Source organism: Pezoporus wallicus, unplaced genomic scaffold (assembly GCF_028554395.1).
Source record: "Pezoporus wallicus isolate ANWC-B61680 ecotype Strahan unplaced genomic scaffold, APGP_CSIRO_Pwel_v1 contig_5879, whole genome shotgun sequence".
Taxonomy (NCBI): Eukaryota; Metazoa; Chordata; class Aves; order Psittaciformes; family Psittacidae; genus Pezoporus; species Pezoporus wallicus.
The window spans coordinates 1,347,341-1,363,521 of record NW_026637549.1 but is presented as its reverse complement, the minus strand read 5'-3'; the positions used below and the strand labels follow the sequence as shown (position 1 = coordinate 1,363,521).

Genomic DNA, 16,181 nt, shown 5'->3' with positions numbered 1-16,181 from the left:
GCTCGCAGCTCAGAAAGCCAACCATAACCTGGGCTGCATCAAAAGGAGCATGACCAGCAGGTCGAAGGAGGTGATCCTGCCCCTCTACTCTGCTCTTGTGAGACCTCACTTGGAGTATTGTGTGCAGTTCTGGTGTCCTCAACATAAAAAGGACATGAAACTGTTGGAACAAGTGCAGAAAAGGGCCAGGAGGATGATCAGGGGACTGGAGCACCTCCTGTATGAAGATAGGCTGAGAAAGTTGGGGCTGTTCAGCCTGGAGAAGAGAAGGCTGCGTGGAGACCTCATAGCAGCCTTCCAGTATCTGAAGGGGGCCTATAGGGATGCTGGGGAGGGACTCTTCATTAGGGACTGTAGTGACAGGACAAGGGGTAACGGGTTAAAACTTAAACAGGGGAAGTTTAGATTGGATATAAGGAGGAAATTCTTTCCTGTGAGGGTGGTGAGGCACTGGAATGGGTTGCCCAGGGAGGTTGTGAATGCTCCATCCCTGGCAGTGTTCAAGGCCAGGCTGGAGAAAGCCTTGGGTGACATGGTTTAGTGTGAGGTGTCCCTGCCCATGGCAGGGGGGTTGGAACTAGATGATCTTAAGGTCCTTTCCAACCCTAACTATTCTATGATTCTATGATTTGCTGTAGCAGATATCCAGAGCAAAGTCCAGAACAGTATGCTTAAAACTAACCTATGGAGACTATGGAGAAAAGACAAATGCTTTGCACACTGGGACACAAGGTTTTCAAGAAACTTTACAACAGCTTTGGGAAACATAAAAGTCTCCTACATGTCTTTCCATATGTAAATAATACATATAGGGCAGAGAAAAAGAGATAACCTTTTATTTCTCTCCCTTCCAAACTGAGTTCTAATAATGATTAACATTAATCATTGAAAACAGATTCAGAACAGAAAATCCAAACAACATGTTAACTGTCAGTATTTGTAGCCAGTTTCTCCTCTTTATCCTACAGATAAATTGGCATACTGAGCTCTTTGCAACATAAACATACTTTTCAATTTTAGGTGCTTGGTTTGGGGTATATTAAATGTCAGTTGCATCAACCCATAGCGGTACAGAGCTGTTAAGCTGCATGACAAGCTTAGTGACAGAGCACTCCTAAAAAAAAGAAGTTTCTGAGTAGGCTAAGAATGAGCACAGGATAGTGAAAACATACGTAGTTTGAGGTTTAAAGTGATGTCACAGCTACATGGCTCTTAATCACCATTTTGGAGGATCAGAATTTAGGACTTCAAAGTCTAAATCCCTACTTATGTCCTGTTACGTAAATACAGGCTAAAATAGCCTGTAGCAGACAGCCACAAATGCTCAGTATGAATCTCAGGGGATCAGGGGCAGAAGGGGGAAATGTTGGTGGGCATGAGCAGGGGGTGGGGGGAGAACACAAGTACAGCAGCATGGAAGAACAGTCATGGATTAGGTAATAACTTGAATGGTATGACTGTCTGCTACTGAAATAGCTATACAATTCCAAGGTTCACACTTTGTAATAGTTTTGGACTAGGGCCAGGAGGAAGAGTACAAGAGGAAACACAGTTGGCTCTTTTGTGGGATTTTTTTTTTTTCCCCAATTTTTTTTTTTTGTTCCCCTCCTACACTCTCAGGTAAGACTTAAAGACTCAGCAGCTCATTCAAAAAAGTGAAAATGAATTCATACGCACAGCAGAAATACCAAGTCCAAGAAAGATAACTGGATAGAGAACGACATAACTTCCAAGGCTGGAAGCCAAACAAATTTAAGTCCAGTTAATATTTTAACAGGATTATATATCTGCTAGAAGAATCACCAAGAGATGTGGCAGATTCTCCATTTAACTTCATATCACAATTCAATAATGTTCTACAAAATGCATAAACAATCTCTCTCAAACTATGCCATGTTTTCTACCTTGGGAATACAAAAATGGCTCAAGACAGTCATGAATCAAGCAAGACAAGTCAAGCCCACCAGAATCCGCTGGCAACAGTAAATTCCTATATAGCATCAACACAGATACTTGAAAGCAGTAAGTGCAGCCTTATTCCACTGCTCTACCCTGGAAAGCTTTAGATTTTCCTGACCTGGGAGTCAGGAGTGTCTATGTATGCAGCAGGAAGGGCAGGGAAAGAGGGTAACACCAAAGGGAAGTCACACTTTCAAAAAAAATACACGAAGAAAGCTGCCTTAGACAAACAAGGCAGGTAAATATAGAAACAGTCTGAAATAAAAGCAAGTGAGGTCACATCTGCTGCATTATCCCGGCCTTAACTTACTGAGCTTCAATCAGTTTGTTCGTACTTTCAGGTTTGTTTCAGACCACCACCTAACACTCAGCAGAAAGGCTATCTATATCTTCTAGGCTGTAAAGACATTGTAGCTCTTCTCAATGTGACAGAATAAATACACTGTCTTCCACTTTGCCCATCTTTGGCATCTGTACATCTTATCTTAAGCTATCCTCTCCAGAGCAGGAGCCATACACATCTTTGTTCTCTGCAATACACAGTGTGATAGAACAACAGGCATCACAGGAAAAAATGCATTATATCAAAGAGTATATTTTATGTGATGACAATGGGTGCACTGCAAATTTAGGCTACGTTATGCCAAGGAATGTGTGTTAATTATATTACAAAGTAAAATTAAGCAATGAAAACTTACAGGAAAAATACTTAATTATTTTGTTATTGCTAGGCTTGCCAGAATCACTTGCATACAACATAAGAAACCAATTCTAAACTAATTTTGAGCAGAAACTTTCTTCTGTAATTGCAGAATACAGTCCAATAGGCAAGAAGGGGAAAAAAATCCCAACGCATTCTTTAAACCACAGGAATTCTTACTGAAATGGATGAAAGGATAATTAATAAGCAACATGTTAAATTTTGTTTCTAATGTATCGATACACATGCATAGGCACAGCTACTTCATTTTAGATTCTGCAAGCTTCTCCTTAATTCTCACTATACCTTTAAAAACAAAAATCATGCTGCTATTATTAAAAAAGTGTTCGTACAAGCTCTACTTTTATTACTTTAATCTAACCACTTCACCAAAGCCTGAGAAGACCTATTATAAATGTTCTTCCTTACTGCAGTAAAGAATTTAAATGATTATCAATTCATCCTATAAGGACCAAAGCTAGAGGCAAAAGAGCTTTTTCCTTTAGTATGCATTGGGAACACAGGCTATGCCTAAATGATCATCCAGTTGTTCTCCAGATGCTGAACTCACACTAACCTGCACCTACACAAAGAGCTGTTGTCTCATATTCCACTTTATATTTTTCACTGCTGAATGCACACATGCATGGGCACTTATCATCAAAACGGAGTAAAATAATACCAGGACAACATATAAAGTCTTTCTTTACTGACTGTCAGCAGTCACCTGCCTGATTTATCCTAGTCTCTTAAAAATAAAAAGCTTGCCTTAAGCCACTTTCAGGAATTATCTTACATGCACAAAATAAATACTCCAACAGTGATTTAAGCTAACCTGCTTGACTTTGAGGACTGCTAATCCACTTCAGTACAGGCAGGTATAGCACTGCACCGCTGAGAAACGACACCACCTTAAATCACTCATCAGCTTTGACTCACCACAGAAGAGCTTTGAGCTTATGTTAAAAATAAATAAATAAAAATAAATAAATAAAAAAAAGAATCAGACTTGAGACACAATATTTTAAGCCACGACAGAAATTTCCTTCTTAACTACAAGGTCGAAGTTATATATTATATATGTAAGACCGTGCTTGACATGGGGATATAGAAAACCTTCTGACATGAGGCAGACTTAAGACTAACCTGACCACACAGAACTAGTGTATCTAAAGGGTAGTGATACAAAGGGGTCACTTAGCAGCACAGTACCTTTCTTCACTAACTACAGCAATCGAAAGCAACTGCTTAACAGGATCAGTAACAGAAGAAAGAGGTTTTGAGGTTCTAGAAGGGGGGGAACGAACATACACCCATTTTCTATGACTTGAAATATGGTAAGCATGCAGAAGTTCAGCATGTTTCAGTTGACAATACAGAAAAACACTCACCTGCCTGGAGCTCTGGAGAGAATTCTGTACCACTTTAATGACTGGGGGCAGGGGAAGGGGTTTCTTTGTTTTTTTTTCTTTGTATGTATATATACACTTAGCTTTTAAAGTAACAAAAAAAACAAACAAACCCTTGCAGACATCTAAGTAACACACATTCATTCAAACTGATGTAACTTCTTCTTGGGATGTCTTTCACAAAACAGTTCTTTACCCCAACTCCCTTCCCCTTCAGAAAACAGACATTCACTCTGGATTATTTAAACTTGGAAAAACGCAAGTGTTTTCTTTGAAAAAATATGTATTGTTACAGCAAAAACTTGGGTTTCCTTTCAAGCAAGATCATATGATTACACATTTATATTTTACTTTCCGCAGGAATTTACACACCCCCCCATTTGCATCCTGTTATTCATTTAGCGTTTCCCTTTACTTCGGCATGCTGTGTTAATAAAGTGGACCTGTTGGCCCAGTCTAGGCACTCAAGGTGACAATCAGTGCTCACGCTTGCATTTGTCAGATTTACTCTACAGGGCTTTCCACATATATATAACTACACAAAACATTCCTTCAGAAAAGCAGTTCTGTGAGGAGCACTGCACAGATCATGGAACACCAACCTAGGAGTTTTCAGGATATTTCGATTAGTTCTGTACTTCAAAGACCCAATTTATCTTTTGGAGGGTAAATTTCAACTGAGATAGACTCCATGTTATTTAAGCACATTAAAACAGTACAAAATCTTATTTTCAATACTGGGTCTGTCATAGTTATAGATTAGTTACTTTTGTTTATCTTCAGTGATTGATGCTAGCCTTTAAACACGTTCAGATAGATGCCAACTACCAACCTGATTCACAGTCCTACAGTTCAAAGGCCTGAAAATTATATAAAAAAGCCCTTTTCTGCAAAAAAAAACCACCAAAGGTTAAGAGAGCTTTTACTGAAGCTTCTTTATCTGAAGGTATAAATTAAACTTGCTTCATCCTACATTGTTCAAAATGTCTTGCACAAGATAAGCAACATCAAATTGTTCATCTTTTCACATTTATCAGGCTTTTTTTATTTTATGGACACTATAGGAAAAATAGTCTGTTGTAATGCACCTAGTATACACATTTACTTGCTGTCTGAAAAGTCATTTCCTGCAAAGCAAACTAAAATTCTGCTACTTAATTCATCACAGTACAATTAAATACCCTATATTCTACAGCTGTGGTCCAGTAAGGTAACATTAGCTGCATATGTTTATCTAACATGGATACCAACCTAATAGTATGCTACTGAGGTGAAAAAAACAGGTTAAGTCTGCTTTAGTTCTGGATCCATAGTAGTTAAAGTGTAACCTGAAATGCAAATGTAACTTCTCTGCCATTAATATATATCTAACTCATCATCATTCTCAACAGCTGAAAACTTCCTTCACATTCAAATTAAAAACAAGCAACTGATGTACATTTTGGTGTGAAGTGATTTTTGTCTCTTTACAGCCATGATTTCCCCCATCCCCCACCCCCCCCCATACAGAAATCACAGCCTTAAACCTTTTATTCTAGGACCTTAAAGTGCAAATTGTCAGGGTGGGGAGAGAAACAAAAACCAAGCACTTCCATTGCATGAGAAATTGAGATTTGTTTTTATCACTTCATCCCACCTAAGGCAAAACACTTGCAATCCTGTATTTGTTTCAGAACACAATTTCATGAAACTGATGTGCCAGAAGAATTCTTTCATTTCATGGGAGCAAATATTTTCATTTGAAAAAAAACACTGCTAGAAATATTTCACCAACTCTAGCCTTGAGACACAATAAATGAAAATAAATACCCTGTATTTCTGCAGGAAAAAGTGAAACTATCTGAGGTAGCTAAGTTTCTTCAATCCTTTCATCCATGGTATGAAGTCACCATCAAGAGGCAGAAACACTAAATCTTAAACTGGTAAGGGCAGAGGTTATTTTAATGTCCAAAATGCTTTGTTAAATAAATATTTGAAAATTGCAATTTTATATCAACTCCATGCAAGCAAGATTCCTTATCTAAGACTGATCAATATAAGTCCATCTTCAGTGTAATATCATAAAGCTTCACTGACTGATAGAAAAGAACAATTATTAAGTACAAGCTGCCTACTTTATTCCAGCAATGAAAAGGACCAGACTATTTCTGCCTTTGAAGAAACTGGCATGAGGCCAGTCATCGCATCTCTCATCCTATAGGACAGCTAAAGAAGTGAAGGAGGGGTAAGATTCTTCAGTCAGCTCTAAGGCGGTGCAACAGAATACAGAGTAGTAATCAGGCCAGAAGCACAAGTGCTGCTGTATTACCCTTGACAGGGCTGGGGTCAGTGAAAACCTGCCCACACAACTGGAGAATCTTAGCTGTCATCTTAATGCCTCATGCTCTGCATTAATCAGGACCTGAATACAGGAAAGACTTTTCCCTCTATTCTTTAGAAATCACCTTTGCAAGAGACTATAGGAAGGGGCACTAGCAATTATACTGTATCAAAACAAAGTCATTTTTTATGCATCATTACGCAAAACAACTCACAGAAACTCAAAAGACATGTTTTGAACAGCAACAGTTTTATGAAGGCAATTCTCAGAAAGGGGGAAAAAAAAAAAAGAAGGAAATTTCTTAAGTATCTTTGATGGTCTAAAGAAAAGGACTGGAAGACTCATTAAGGACAATATTACTTCCAAATGCAAAGCTTTGAGAGCCTGGTGATTTACATGAAATGTATGTAGTTATATTTGGTTTTCAAGAAACTGTAAAGTTTACTTTATACAGTTACATTGCAAATACCCACGCAACTGGATGTTCCATTAAAATACAGATAAATTTAACAGTTTTAAGTATTTAAACAGCTGAAATCAGCATACAGTATAAACAGTATTTTACAAGCAGTCCAAATAAAATCCCAACCCTTACCGTCAAAAAAACTTTTGGCTCTCAGGTAACTGACGCTGAGCCTAAGCACAGACAGCTTATCCAATTTGGCAATAACATCTTGAGGGAAAGGCAGAAGACTAGCCAAGCGGTCCAGCTCCGCATTCAAGCGGTCCCTGTGTCTCTTGGATGGATTGGACTTGACTCCTTCAGCTGGGGATGGCTTTACTCTGTGGCAAAAAAACCAAACAAAATACAAACTTAAGTCACTTCCCAAAATTAAGGTAAATATCTGCCACATCTAATGTTACAAATTGTCTTTAAAACCTTAACAAGCAAAATGTTTTTTCCAAGTGACTTCTGTTTCCCTGTGGGGCGGAAAAGGAGTGGAATTAATCTGAAATGGTTTAATCCCCCATTCAACACACACACTTAAATGAAGTAGTGACAGCTACAATGTTCATTATGTGTTCAAATAGACATTTGAAACCACTGAGATTCAACATGTTTTTATAAAAAGCTTCCCACACTTTCACTCAAATGTCATTTGAATTCTTCATAATGGTCATGTTACAAATGATTCAATAACATCTCATAATATTTGTACAAATGTATTTGACAGCACACTTTTACATGTTACAGGTTTTTTACAGGGGTCTTTAATTTTTGCCAATATTTGGAACAGGCTAGTGTCAATTGCATACAACAGACATTTTAGTAAATTGCTAGACAAGAAGGCATACAAAACTGCACAAGTAAACAAGAGATACAGCTCTGTCAGCAGGGAAAAATCTTTGCAGTAAACACTATTGAGCTCATCCTTTAAGTCACTTCTTGGCTGAAAGCATTCCATTTGAGCATGAAGACATCTTTGTACCTTACAACAAACAAAAAACCTATTACTGATGAATTACATAACTAAGCTTTTGCAAACTTGCAATTTTCCAATCATACCCACTCTGAGCTCCAATTCCAGATACATGAATACTTACACCTTCCCACATACACAGACTTCTAGGAATAGGTTTAAATCCCTGTTCACTTGAATTACAATTAGTCATTACAAACCAATACTGAAACCAAATCATTTAGCTGCATGAGCCATATGGATTTTATGATATTTATTAAACAGTTTTCTAATTAAAGAGTGATCATTCTCACTTTTCCAGTATTGTAGATCTAATTGAGGTAGTTGTGCAGCAGCTACCAATTCATGCAGCTCTCATAAGGAATGTTGGCTCTGCAAGATGTTTCACTCACAAAAATACTGAACATGAAGACATTCAACAGTTAATTTCTTCAGTATTTCATTTAGTCTGCTTCTAAACTTCACCCTTACATCAATTTTACAACGAGAAATTGCAAGAGCTCTGTAGTTATTTTTGCCACTGCTGAAAGCAAACTGAAAAATAATTTCATCTGTATTTCCAGTCAAATAAATAGTGATAGAGTGAACATTCCTATTTTTAGCTTGCTTTATGTTTTAATTATATTTCATACTAAATTCAAGAAGTTAAATTCAAAATGTTAATACATTTCTTTAAAATCAAGCCCTTCTTTGTACAGGCATATGTGTATTCAAGTGTCACTTGTCAAAAACTTGCACTTAAGTCTGACTGCCTTTCCCCTAGCACTGTGACTGCTGTTTTGCACATTAAAGGAGGCACACTCCTTATGTGAAGCCTGAAAACTTGGAAGATGCTGTAACACAAAATGTTGTTCGTACACAGAAATATATCATCAGCAGCTACTTACTCCCTAGATGGATAAAGTTAAGCTTGCTGCAGGGTAAGGTCTAGCAGATCTTTATCCTAAAAATACTGGGAAAGTGGGAAAGCAGATTGATCAAGAAATATGAAAATTCTCTTGGAAAAAAAGCATAGGTTCCTCACCAACTGCAATGGATGACAAATAGATGTGTGGTTTGGTCACAAGCCCTGATGTGAAGAGCTGCAGCTTACCATATCCCCATGTGAATATTAAGCCTAAAATAATTCAGTAAAGCTTTCTTCACATTTTCTTATACTGGCAGAATATTTACTTGTACAAGCCATATGATTAACACAATTTAAATATAACCCTTATAAAATATAGTTTAAAAATCACTAAATGTTACCAGTAACATTAAGAGTTATTTTATACTTTTTATGTATTAAACTGCCACAAACAGAGATTGAATAATAAATTCCAAATGGAAGCAGGTAACAGTTGTATAATAATCAGTTATATATCAAATCAGTTATATATAGCAAATCAAACAGGTCTGCTTCTGAAAAGTGGAGGTCCCAATGCAAACTGTTGCATGCTATCTTTTCCAAATAAACAAGCACTAAATACCAATTTTTATTTTCACAACTGTCCTCCACTTGCTTAAAACCTCTATAAGCACTTTGACAAGTTAGCTCAAACCATATGCAACTGCGTAGTTATCTCATCAAGCTGTTAGACTGATGTTTTGCTTTACTTTCTAATGATTTCTCTTACTCCTAACTAGTTCAAAGCATAAGGATTCTGTAAGTGTAGTCTACAACACTTCTGAATATTAAGTCACCATTATTTGCAGCATAAATCTTATCATGCTCTCTCCCTCCAAAACAAGCACTGATTTTCCTTAATTTTCCCTAGTTTTCCCCCTTGTCACCCAACTAAAATCCATTGCATAAAAAGGCATCCTTCAGTGATGAAGGGAATGAGAGCAGAAGCGCCGGGAGGCGCGAGTAGCAAGCTAAACCATTTTCCATCCACTTATGTAAACCCTTGATGCTAAAGACAGCCCTAGCTACGTTGCAGAAAACTACCTTAAAGGAAAATTACATGCTATGTCAAGATTAAATCCATGTATGTGGTATGTGTTTTATTTAAAAGAATTTAAAAAATATAAGGGGTAGGGGTAGGACTAACGGAGGGGGTGGATTTTAAGCTGATCTTTCAGTTCATGATCTTTTACCTTTCACAGGAAATTTGAGTTCCCTAATCAAAGGCCAGAGGTCTCTACACACTCAGTGCCTCTGAAATGAGCTACAATCCTTATCATCCAACAGTGCAAGACAAGCAAGCACTCTTATATTACGGTTCTAAAGGATTTGACATCATAACATTAGCTGACCAGTATTTTCACAGGTTTGCTATAGAATACTTAATCAGAACTTTCCATTACATATCCTTACCATGTACACCTTTACAGACATTAACAGCACCAAATTACTGCAAAGGAAGTGCACCAGTACCTGAGTATTCATTATTATGAAAAGGCCAAAATAAGTTTTAATATTTACACGATATTTTGTATTTTTAAAGGGACACTGAAGCAGTTCTTTAAGAAAATGAAAACGCAAATTTATTTTTTTCATAATATGACAACAAAAACTGTGAAAAGGAGAAAAATCAAAACCCAATTACTAAAAGGCATGGTAAATGATTAGCAATACTGAAGTGTGGAATTAAGTCAGGAAACACAATAATGTGCAAGATAAGCACTAAGGACACAGCTAAATGTTAAAAGAAGTAATTCTATTTTAAAAAATAGAATTTGAAGTTCATCAGAACCATTTTATTGCTTAGGAAAGAAGGATATAAGAGTATACATGTCATCTAGCTAACGGATTTAATCCTTACCGCTATGTATATTTGTTATCTCATTTAGCAGTATATGCAATAACATATGTTATTCTTATTTATATGATTTAATTCAATGTAGGTCAGGTATATGAAATGCAAGAGCTACCATTAAGCAGGTCTTTCAATAGGTGATATCCTCCAAAATTCTGTTTACTTAAGCAACTGAAAAATACTTCTAAGCATTTACTCTTCTCTCCCACAGCAAGTTTACAATTACTGAAAATTCAGCTAACAATTCCTTTCAAAGCAACAAATACAACACAGACTATTGACCTCATCAACCAAAAGTTGTTGTCAGCCCACCCTGAAGGGGCATGAGACCCTTTCCAGTGACTTCTTTAGCAGGCAGTAAAGCCAGAGAAGACTTAGGCCACTGGAAGGACAAAGTTGTTTTTACTAAAGCAAACCCCACCTCAATCAGCAGTGTGCTACTCATCTGATGCCGGGCAACTGTCTTCTACTAGTAAACAATGTCATAGTTTGCTCAGGTTGTTTTGGTGTATGAAGGACTCCACCAGAGTGATAGAGACAGCCAGAACACCAATCAAGAATTAAAGTTTCACACTTGCTTTTAACATATTTTATTACTGTTCAAGATGACAACCCAAAGCTGTTTTGAAACAGGAAAAAAAAGAAAAAAAAAAAGTATGTTCCTATCTACTGACCATGATGTCTACATCTGTCTACCCCCATTTGCTTCAGGTTCTCTTTCTAAAAAGTATTCATCTGCAAGAAGTATTGACCAAAAATCAACCAACCAAAGCCACCTCACAAGCCTTAAAACCAGTGAATTTTAAGTAGCAGTCCACATGTAATATGTAGGTACCCCAAGACTGGCAAGGCTATCACTTATATCTAATAAGTCTATTTTACATGCAGTAACAGTTTTATTGCCTCCTTTTCAAAAAAGAGGTTCAAGCTGCTGTTTGTAGCAGATCCTGCTTTACACAAAAGAATCTTTAATGACTATTTTTCCTTTTCTCATGAACTTCCATTTTAAAAGTTTGTTCTGGCACTTCTTGTTTGTTTGTCTTGAAAGACTACATAAATACTTTTTTTTTTTTTTACATTAAAATATCTCTGCATTGCTTTCTGACATTACTACAGCTACTCAAAATCAAGGCTCAATCAGTCAAACATTTTTCTCTCAAGTATTTCATATCATTAATACATTTAAGATAGCATTACAACGTGGTTTTGTTCCATGTTAAAGAAACATGCCATCATGCATTTCATGCCTGCATAGTACGAAACATCTACACCTCCCCAACCCGCTCCTTGTCTTTTGTTTAGGTAGTTGTGCAAAACAATTCCTATTGGAATTGAGAACTGAGAAAAGAGTGAGAAAAACAAGGCAAATCAGAGCTAGCAGGCAGAAAAATATAAAAACTACAGGGTGAAGCTACATCTATTTAATATCCTTTACCTAATATTAGTCTATCTGCAGCAATCCCCAATTCCATAAAACCTGCATTTTATTCTTCCTACTACAATACTATTACATTAATTCAGCATGTCAGTCAATAATTCCCAGAGAAAAGGAATTCAAGACTAAAGAAAAAAAGGAAAAAGCAAAAAGTTGAGGCCATCCATTGCTGCCCAAGCTCCAGTGGGGGGCGAGGGGCCCCACAGACGTGCTGCCACCAGAGGGACTCGCAGGGTTCAACCATTACATTGGAAGGAAACTGAAAGTCTCCCAGGTTTTAAGAAAGCGATTTCTGTAGCACAGTACATGCAATTGGAGTGCACATGGTTTACTGGGCTTTTCTTTTTTTCTTAACTTTTTTTCCCCCGATAAGATGATGAACAGCAGAAAGAGTTGCCTGTTAAGTGCCCCCATGCTTTTCTTTTTCAGCTGTGATACTGTAATTCCCTACTGAAGTGAAGCAACACATTTCAACCCTCGGCGCTGCCAGTCTACAGCCTGAGATTCCCCTTTAAGTCTGGTTCTTCACAATGCACATAACCAAAACAGGGAGCTGCAGGGGGGAAGTTTCTTAAACTGGTATTGAGTTACTAAAATGGCTTTAAGGAGTTATTTGTACCTGAAGCAAGAAGTATTTAATCCACTTCATTTTTTTTCCATGGCAACTATGACATTATATTAATAGCTTCTTCCATTTCTATAAGCTAGCTGCCTGCTGCCACAGGTTACCAATTATCATGCTCCATTCAGAGTTACATAGGCCGGAAATAAAACATTAGAAGAACTATCTACAGAAACAATCTCTTCTATAAAAGATACCAGTCCCAACAATGTATCACCTTTCTATAAATAAAAAAGGAAAAGGGGGGGGCAGGAGGGTGAGGAAGCTATGAATCCTACCAGGGGAAGAAACATCAACCTCAAACACATTTAAGCCACGGTACTGTCAAACCTTTATTAACCAGCAGCAAGTACATCTTCCCTCCCTCCCCAGTCAGTTACAAAAGCTTATTGCCTCTCTCACTTTTTGGCCTAAAAGTATGGTAATTATGTATGTAAAAAATGGGAACCCTCTGACCTGCTTGCAATGTCCTGTAAGGTTGGTCTAACAGTAAAAGCAAACAAAGAGCATAGCCATTTTTAGGAGAGAAAAAACACATACACGTTATGTGCAAAATTACTTTGTCCTGCATAAAACCAATCTCTAGCAACCCAAGAAAGGTGGGTTAGTTACCAGCCTCCACTTCAATTTATGAGGCACCAAACTATTTTAATACTTTTAAGAAGAAACACATGCTTCTCTCTCCTTTAGTCCTAAAGGGTAAAGTCCCTTACAGATAAACAGATCCATTAGTAATAAAAAAAGGCTTCAAGTTCAACTAACCAGAGAAGCTGGGCTAACTTACATGAAGAAGAGATACATGGAAAAGGATTATGTATGTAGATACTACCATAAGGCTTCACATCATCTAAGACTAACCAGAATTTAACAGCAATTTTACCAGTAAGGCAGAACACCTCACCCTTTCACAATCATAACCCCAGAATTATTTGCATTAGTTATTGCTAATCCAGAAATACCACAAATATATCTTTATTTCTTCATGAGAAAAACACATTCACTTCTTAATCATTCTTCCACACCTACAGAATGAATTTAACCCAGTACCTCTACATTTTTCCTTGGAAAATAACGATCAAAAAAGCAAACATTGCTGTTTTCATAGGGAATGTATCTTCTAGCAAGGGGATTTTCAAGCTTTTAGGCTTTCTGTGTTAATTTGCAGGGTGAAGCCCCAGTTATGTACATGCACTCATTTTAACGACTCCAAACGTAAAGAAGCAAGCACTCAAGCTAATTCCCCTCCCCCCCAGGACAGTTGTCTGCTATAAATCTAAAAACATGTAATTCACAATAGAACTTTGTTAAATATTTGTCATTCTCTCCTTCAACGCTTTTGAGGTCTTGGCAGTTATTTTACATGTACCAAAGTACCCCACAGAAAAACACGGGGATTTTTTGAACTTTGCTTAGTTTTCTTGCAACTCAGTAGTAGTTTATGAGCTATAGATTATTGACTTTCAGTTGAAAGTACAAGTTAAGCATCCCCCCTAGCCTGGAAAAACACTCTCCTGAGGCCAGCGTTTCAGGGGAGCCTTCAAAGTCTGGAACTCAACCTAAAGCAGGTGCATAATATGAAATTACTCATGCGCTAAGCTGATCTTAGAGTTTCAAAATGATAAATTAATACAACAAACAGCCACCATAAGGACAGACATTTTTTGGTTGGTTTTGTTGTTGGTTTTTTTTTTTTTCCTCTTTCCCCCTCTTTCGACCGGTCTCAGCAGTTGAGTTTGTTTGGAGCTGAACAAATAACACGTATTGTAGCACCAGGGGGTTAAAGCTGGTTCAGCCCTCCGAAACAGGCTAAACACAGCCCTGCAGGGTGGGAATCGGCCGAGCCTTTCGTAGCTCAGACCCCGCGCCGTCGGCAGAGACACGCGCCGGCAGCCGCGCAGCACTGCGGAGAGGAGCGGAGCGGCCCGGGAGTACCGGAGCGCGGGGAGAGCGGCAGAGACAGCGCGGCACTCACCCGCCCGCCCACCCACCGGCAGGCCCCACGGGCGGGACCCGCTCCGGTGGGGCGAGAGCAGGCATCGCTCGGAGCAGTCACCTCAGATGCCTCCCAATGTAGGTCAGCCGGCTGCGCCGCGCTGCCGGCACAGCTCCCTCCTTCCACAGCCCCGACCCTCCGCGCTCCGACACCCCTTTTCTCTTTAAAGAAACAAAGCTAAAATCAGTAAACCCCTCTGGCACCCCTGGGCGCCACCCCCTGCACCGCACCGTGCACCGGCCGGCCCCCCACCGGGCCTCCACGGCGCGATGCCGAGCCGCGAGAAAGCCGGTCTCCCCTGTCCGCCTCCTTCCCCTCCCGCCCCTCGGGGCCACTTACATTTTCTGCACAGGTTTCCGCCGCTTGCGACTGGCGTAGGTGACATTGGGGTTCATCCTGCCGCGACTCCACTGCCCCGCGCCGCAGGCTCCAACGGCCAGGGGCCGCCGCCCTCCTGCCCGCCTCGCCCCGGCTGTCAGGGCCCCACCGGCGCCGCAAGCTCTCGCTTTGCTTCACCCGCGCGCCCCAACCCTGCTGCCCGCGGCCGGTCTCACTCCCAGCGGCGGCGGCGCCTTCCCCAGCCGGGCGGGGACAGAGGCGGAGGCGCTACGGGGTGGGGATCCAGGTGATCGGCGGCGGCTACACCCACTCACCGCCCCCGGAGGGCGCAGGTGTAGGGGGAGGCCAGGGTTTTCCAGCGCCTCTCGCCCCGCGTCTGCCCTGCCAAGCGGACGCCGTCTCCCGGCCGGCTCCCGTTGCAGCGGCGGGACAGTGCGCGACACCCTCTGCACCCCAACGCGGCCGCCGTCTGCTGGCCGAGCGCCCACAGTGTGCGCGGCCCGGCCCGGCCCACCCCGCCCAGCCCAGCCACTCGGCCGCTCTCCCGCCCCGCCCCGCCCCGCCCCGCCCGGTTGATCGGCCACCGCCCCCTCGCCGGGGAGGCCCCTCGCGGCGGCGGGCGGAGGGAGCGGCTGTGCCGCCATGTTGGGAAGGTCACGCGAGGAGGGGCGGTGTCGGCGGGGGTGCCGGGAGTGGGGGGACCGCGACGGAGGCGCTGCGGGGGCGGTGTTGGAGGCGGATGCTACCTGTGTGAAGCGATGGGGTTTGTGTCTTTCACTCCTCATCTCCCTTGGGCTGAAACCATGACGACCGCAGGGTCCTCCAGCAGAGAAACCGGAGATAGCACGCGGCCCTCCCAAAGAGGGGTGAGGGAGCCCTGGTCAGGAGTACACGGACACACCAGGCTCCACCGGGGACAGGGTCAGCGGGACACCTACGGGAAAGAAGGAAGTCACTGGGCACACTGCTGCTGCTCGCCAAGCGCCCGTGGCATCCACGGGGGAGGACGCAGTTCCTGTCTTGTTAGGGTATAAATCCCCGAGTTATTATACCGGCGTTCTAAGCTAAACACTTACTTTAAGGGGAAGGAGCAGCAAAGAAAGTACGAGATACTGCCTAACTGTTGGCAAATAAAACACCCACGGGGACCCTTTTCTGACCTGCCGCCGCTTCTCCCGCCCATTTTCCTCCTCCTCCTTCCCCCGGAATAATCCCGATCAACTTAGTTCCAACACTGAACTC

At 40.8% G+C, this 16,181-nt stretch overlaps 1 protein-coding gene across 1 annotated transcript in view; it reads right to left on the bottom strand.

Moving 5' to 3' along the window:
* AHR (aryl hydrocarbon receptor) overlaps nt 1-15,363 on the bottom strand; it is a 56,430-nt gene extending 41,067 nt beyond the window's left edge. The window contains exons 1-2 of the mRNA XM_057406198.1: nt 14,940-15,363; nt 6,984-7,171 (exon numbers count right to left, since the gene is read on the bottom strand). Coding sequence (XP_057262181.1) covers nt 6,984-7,171; nt 14,940-14,995 — 244 coding nt within the window. The 5' untranslated portion in view covers nt 14,996-15,363. The remainder of the gene's footprint in view (nt 1-6,983; nt 7,172-14,939) is intronic.
* Between the last annotated feature and the right edge of the window lie 818 nt (nt 15,364-16,181).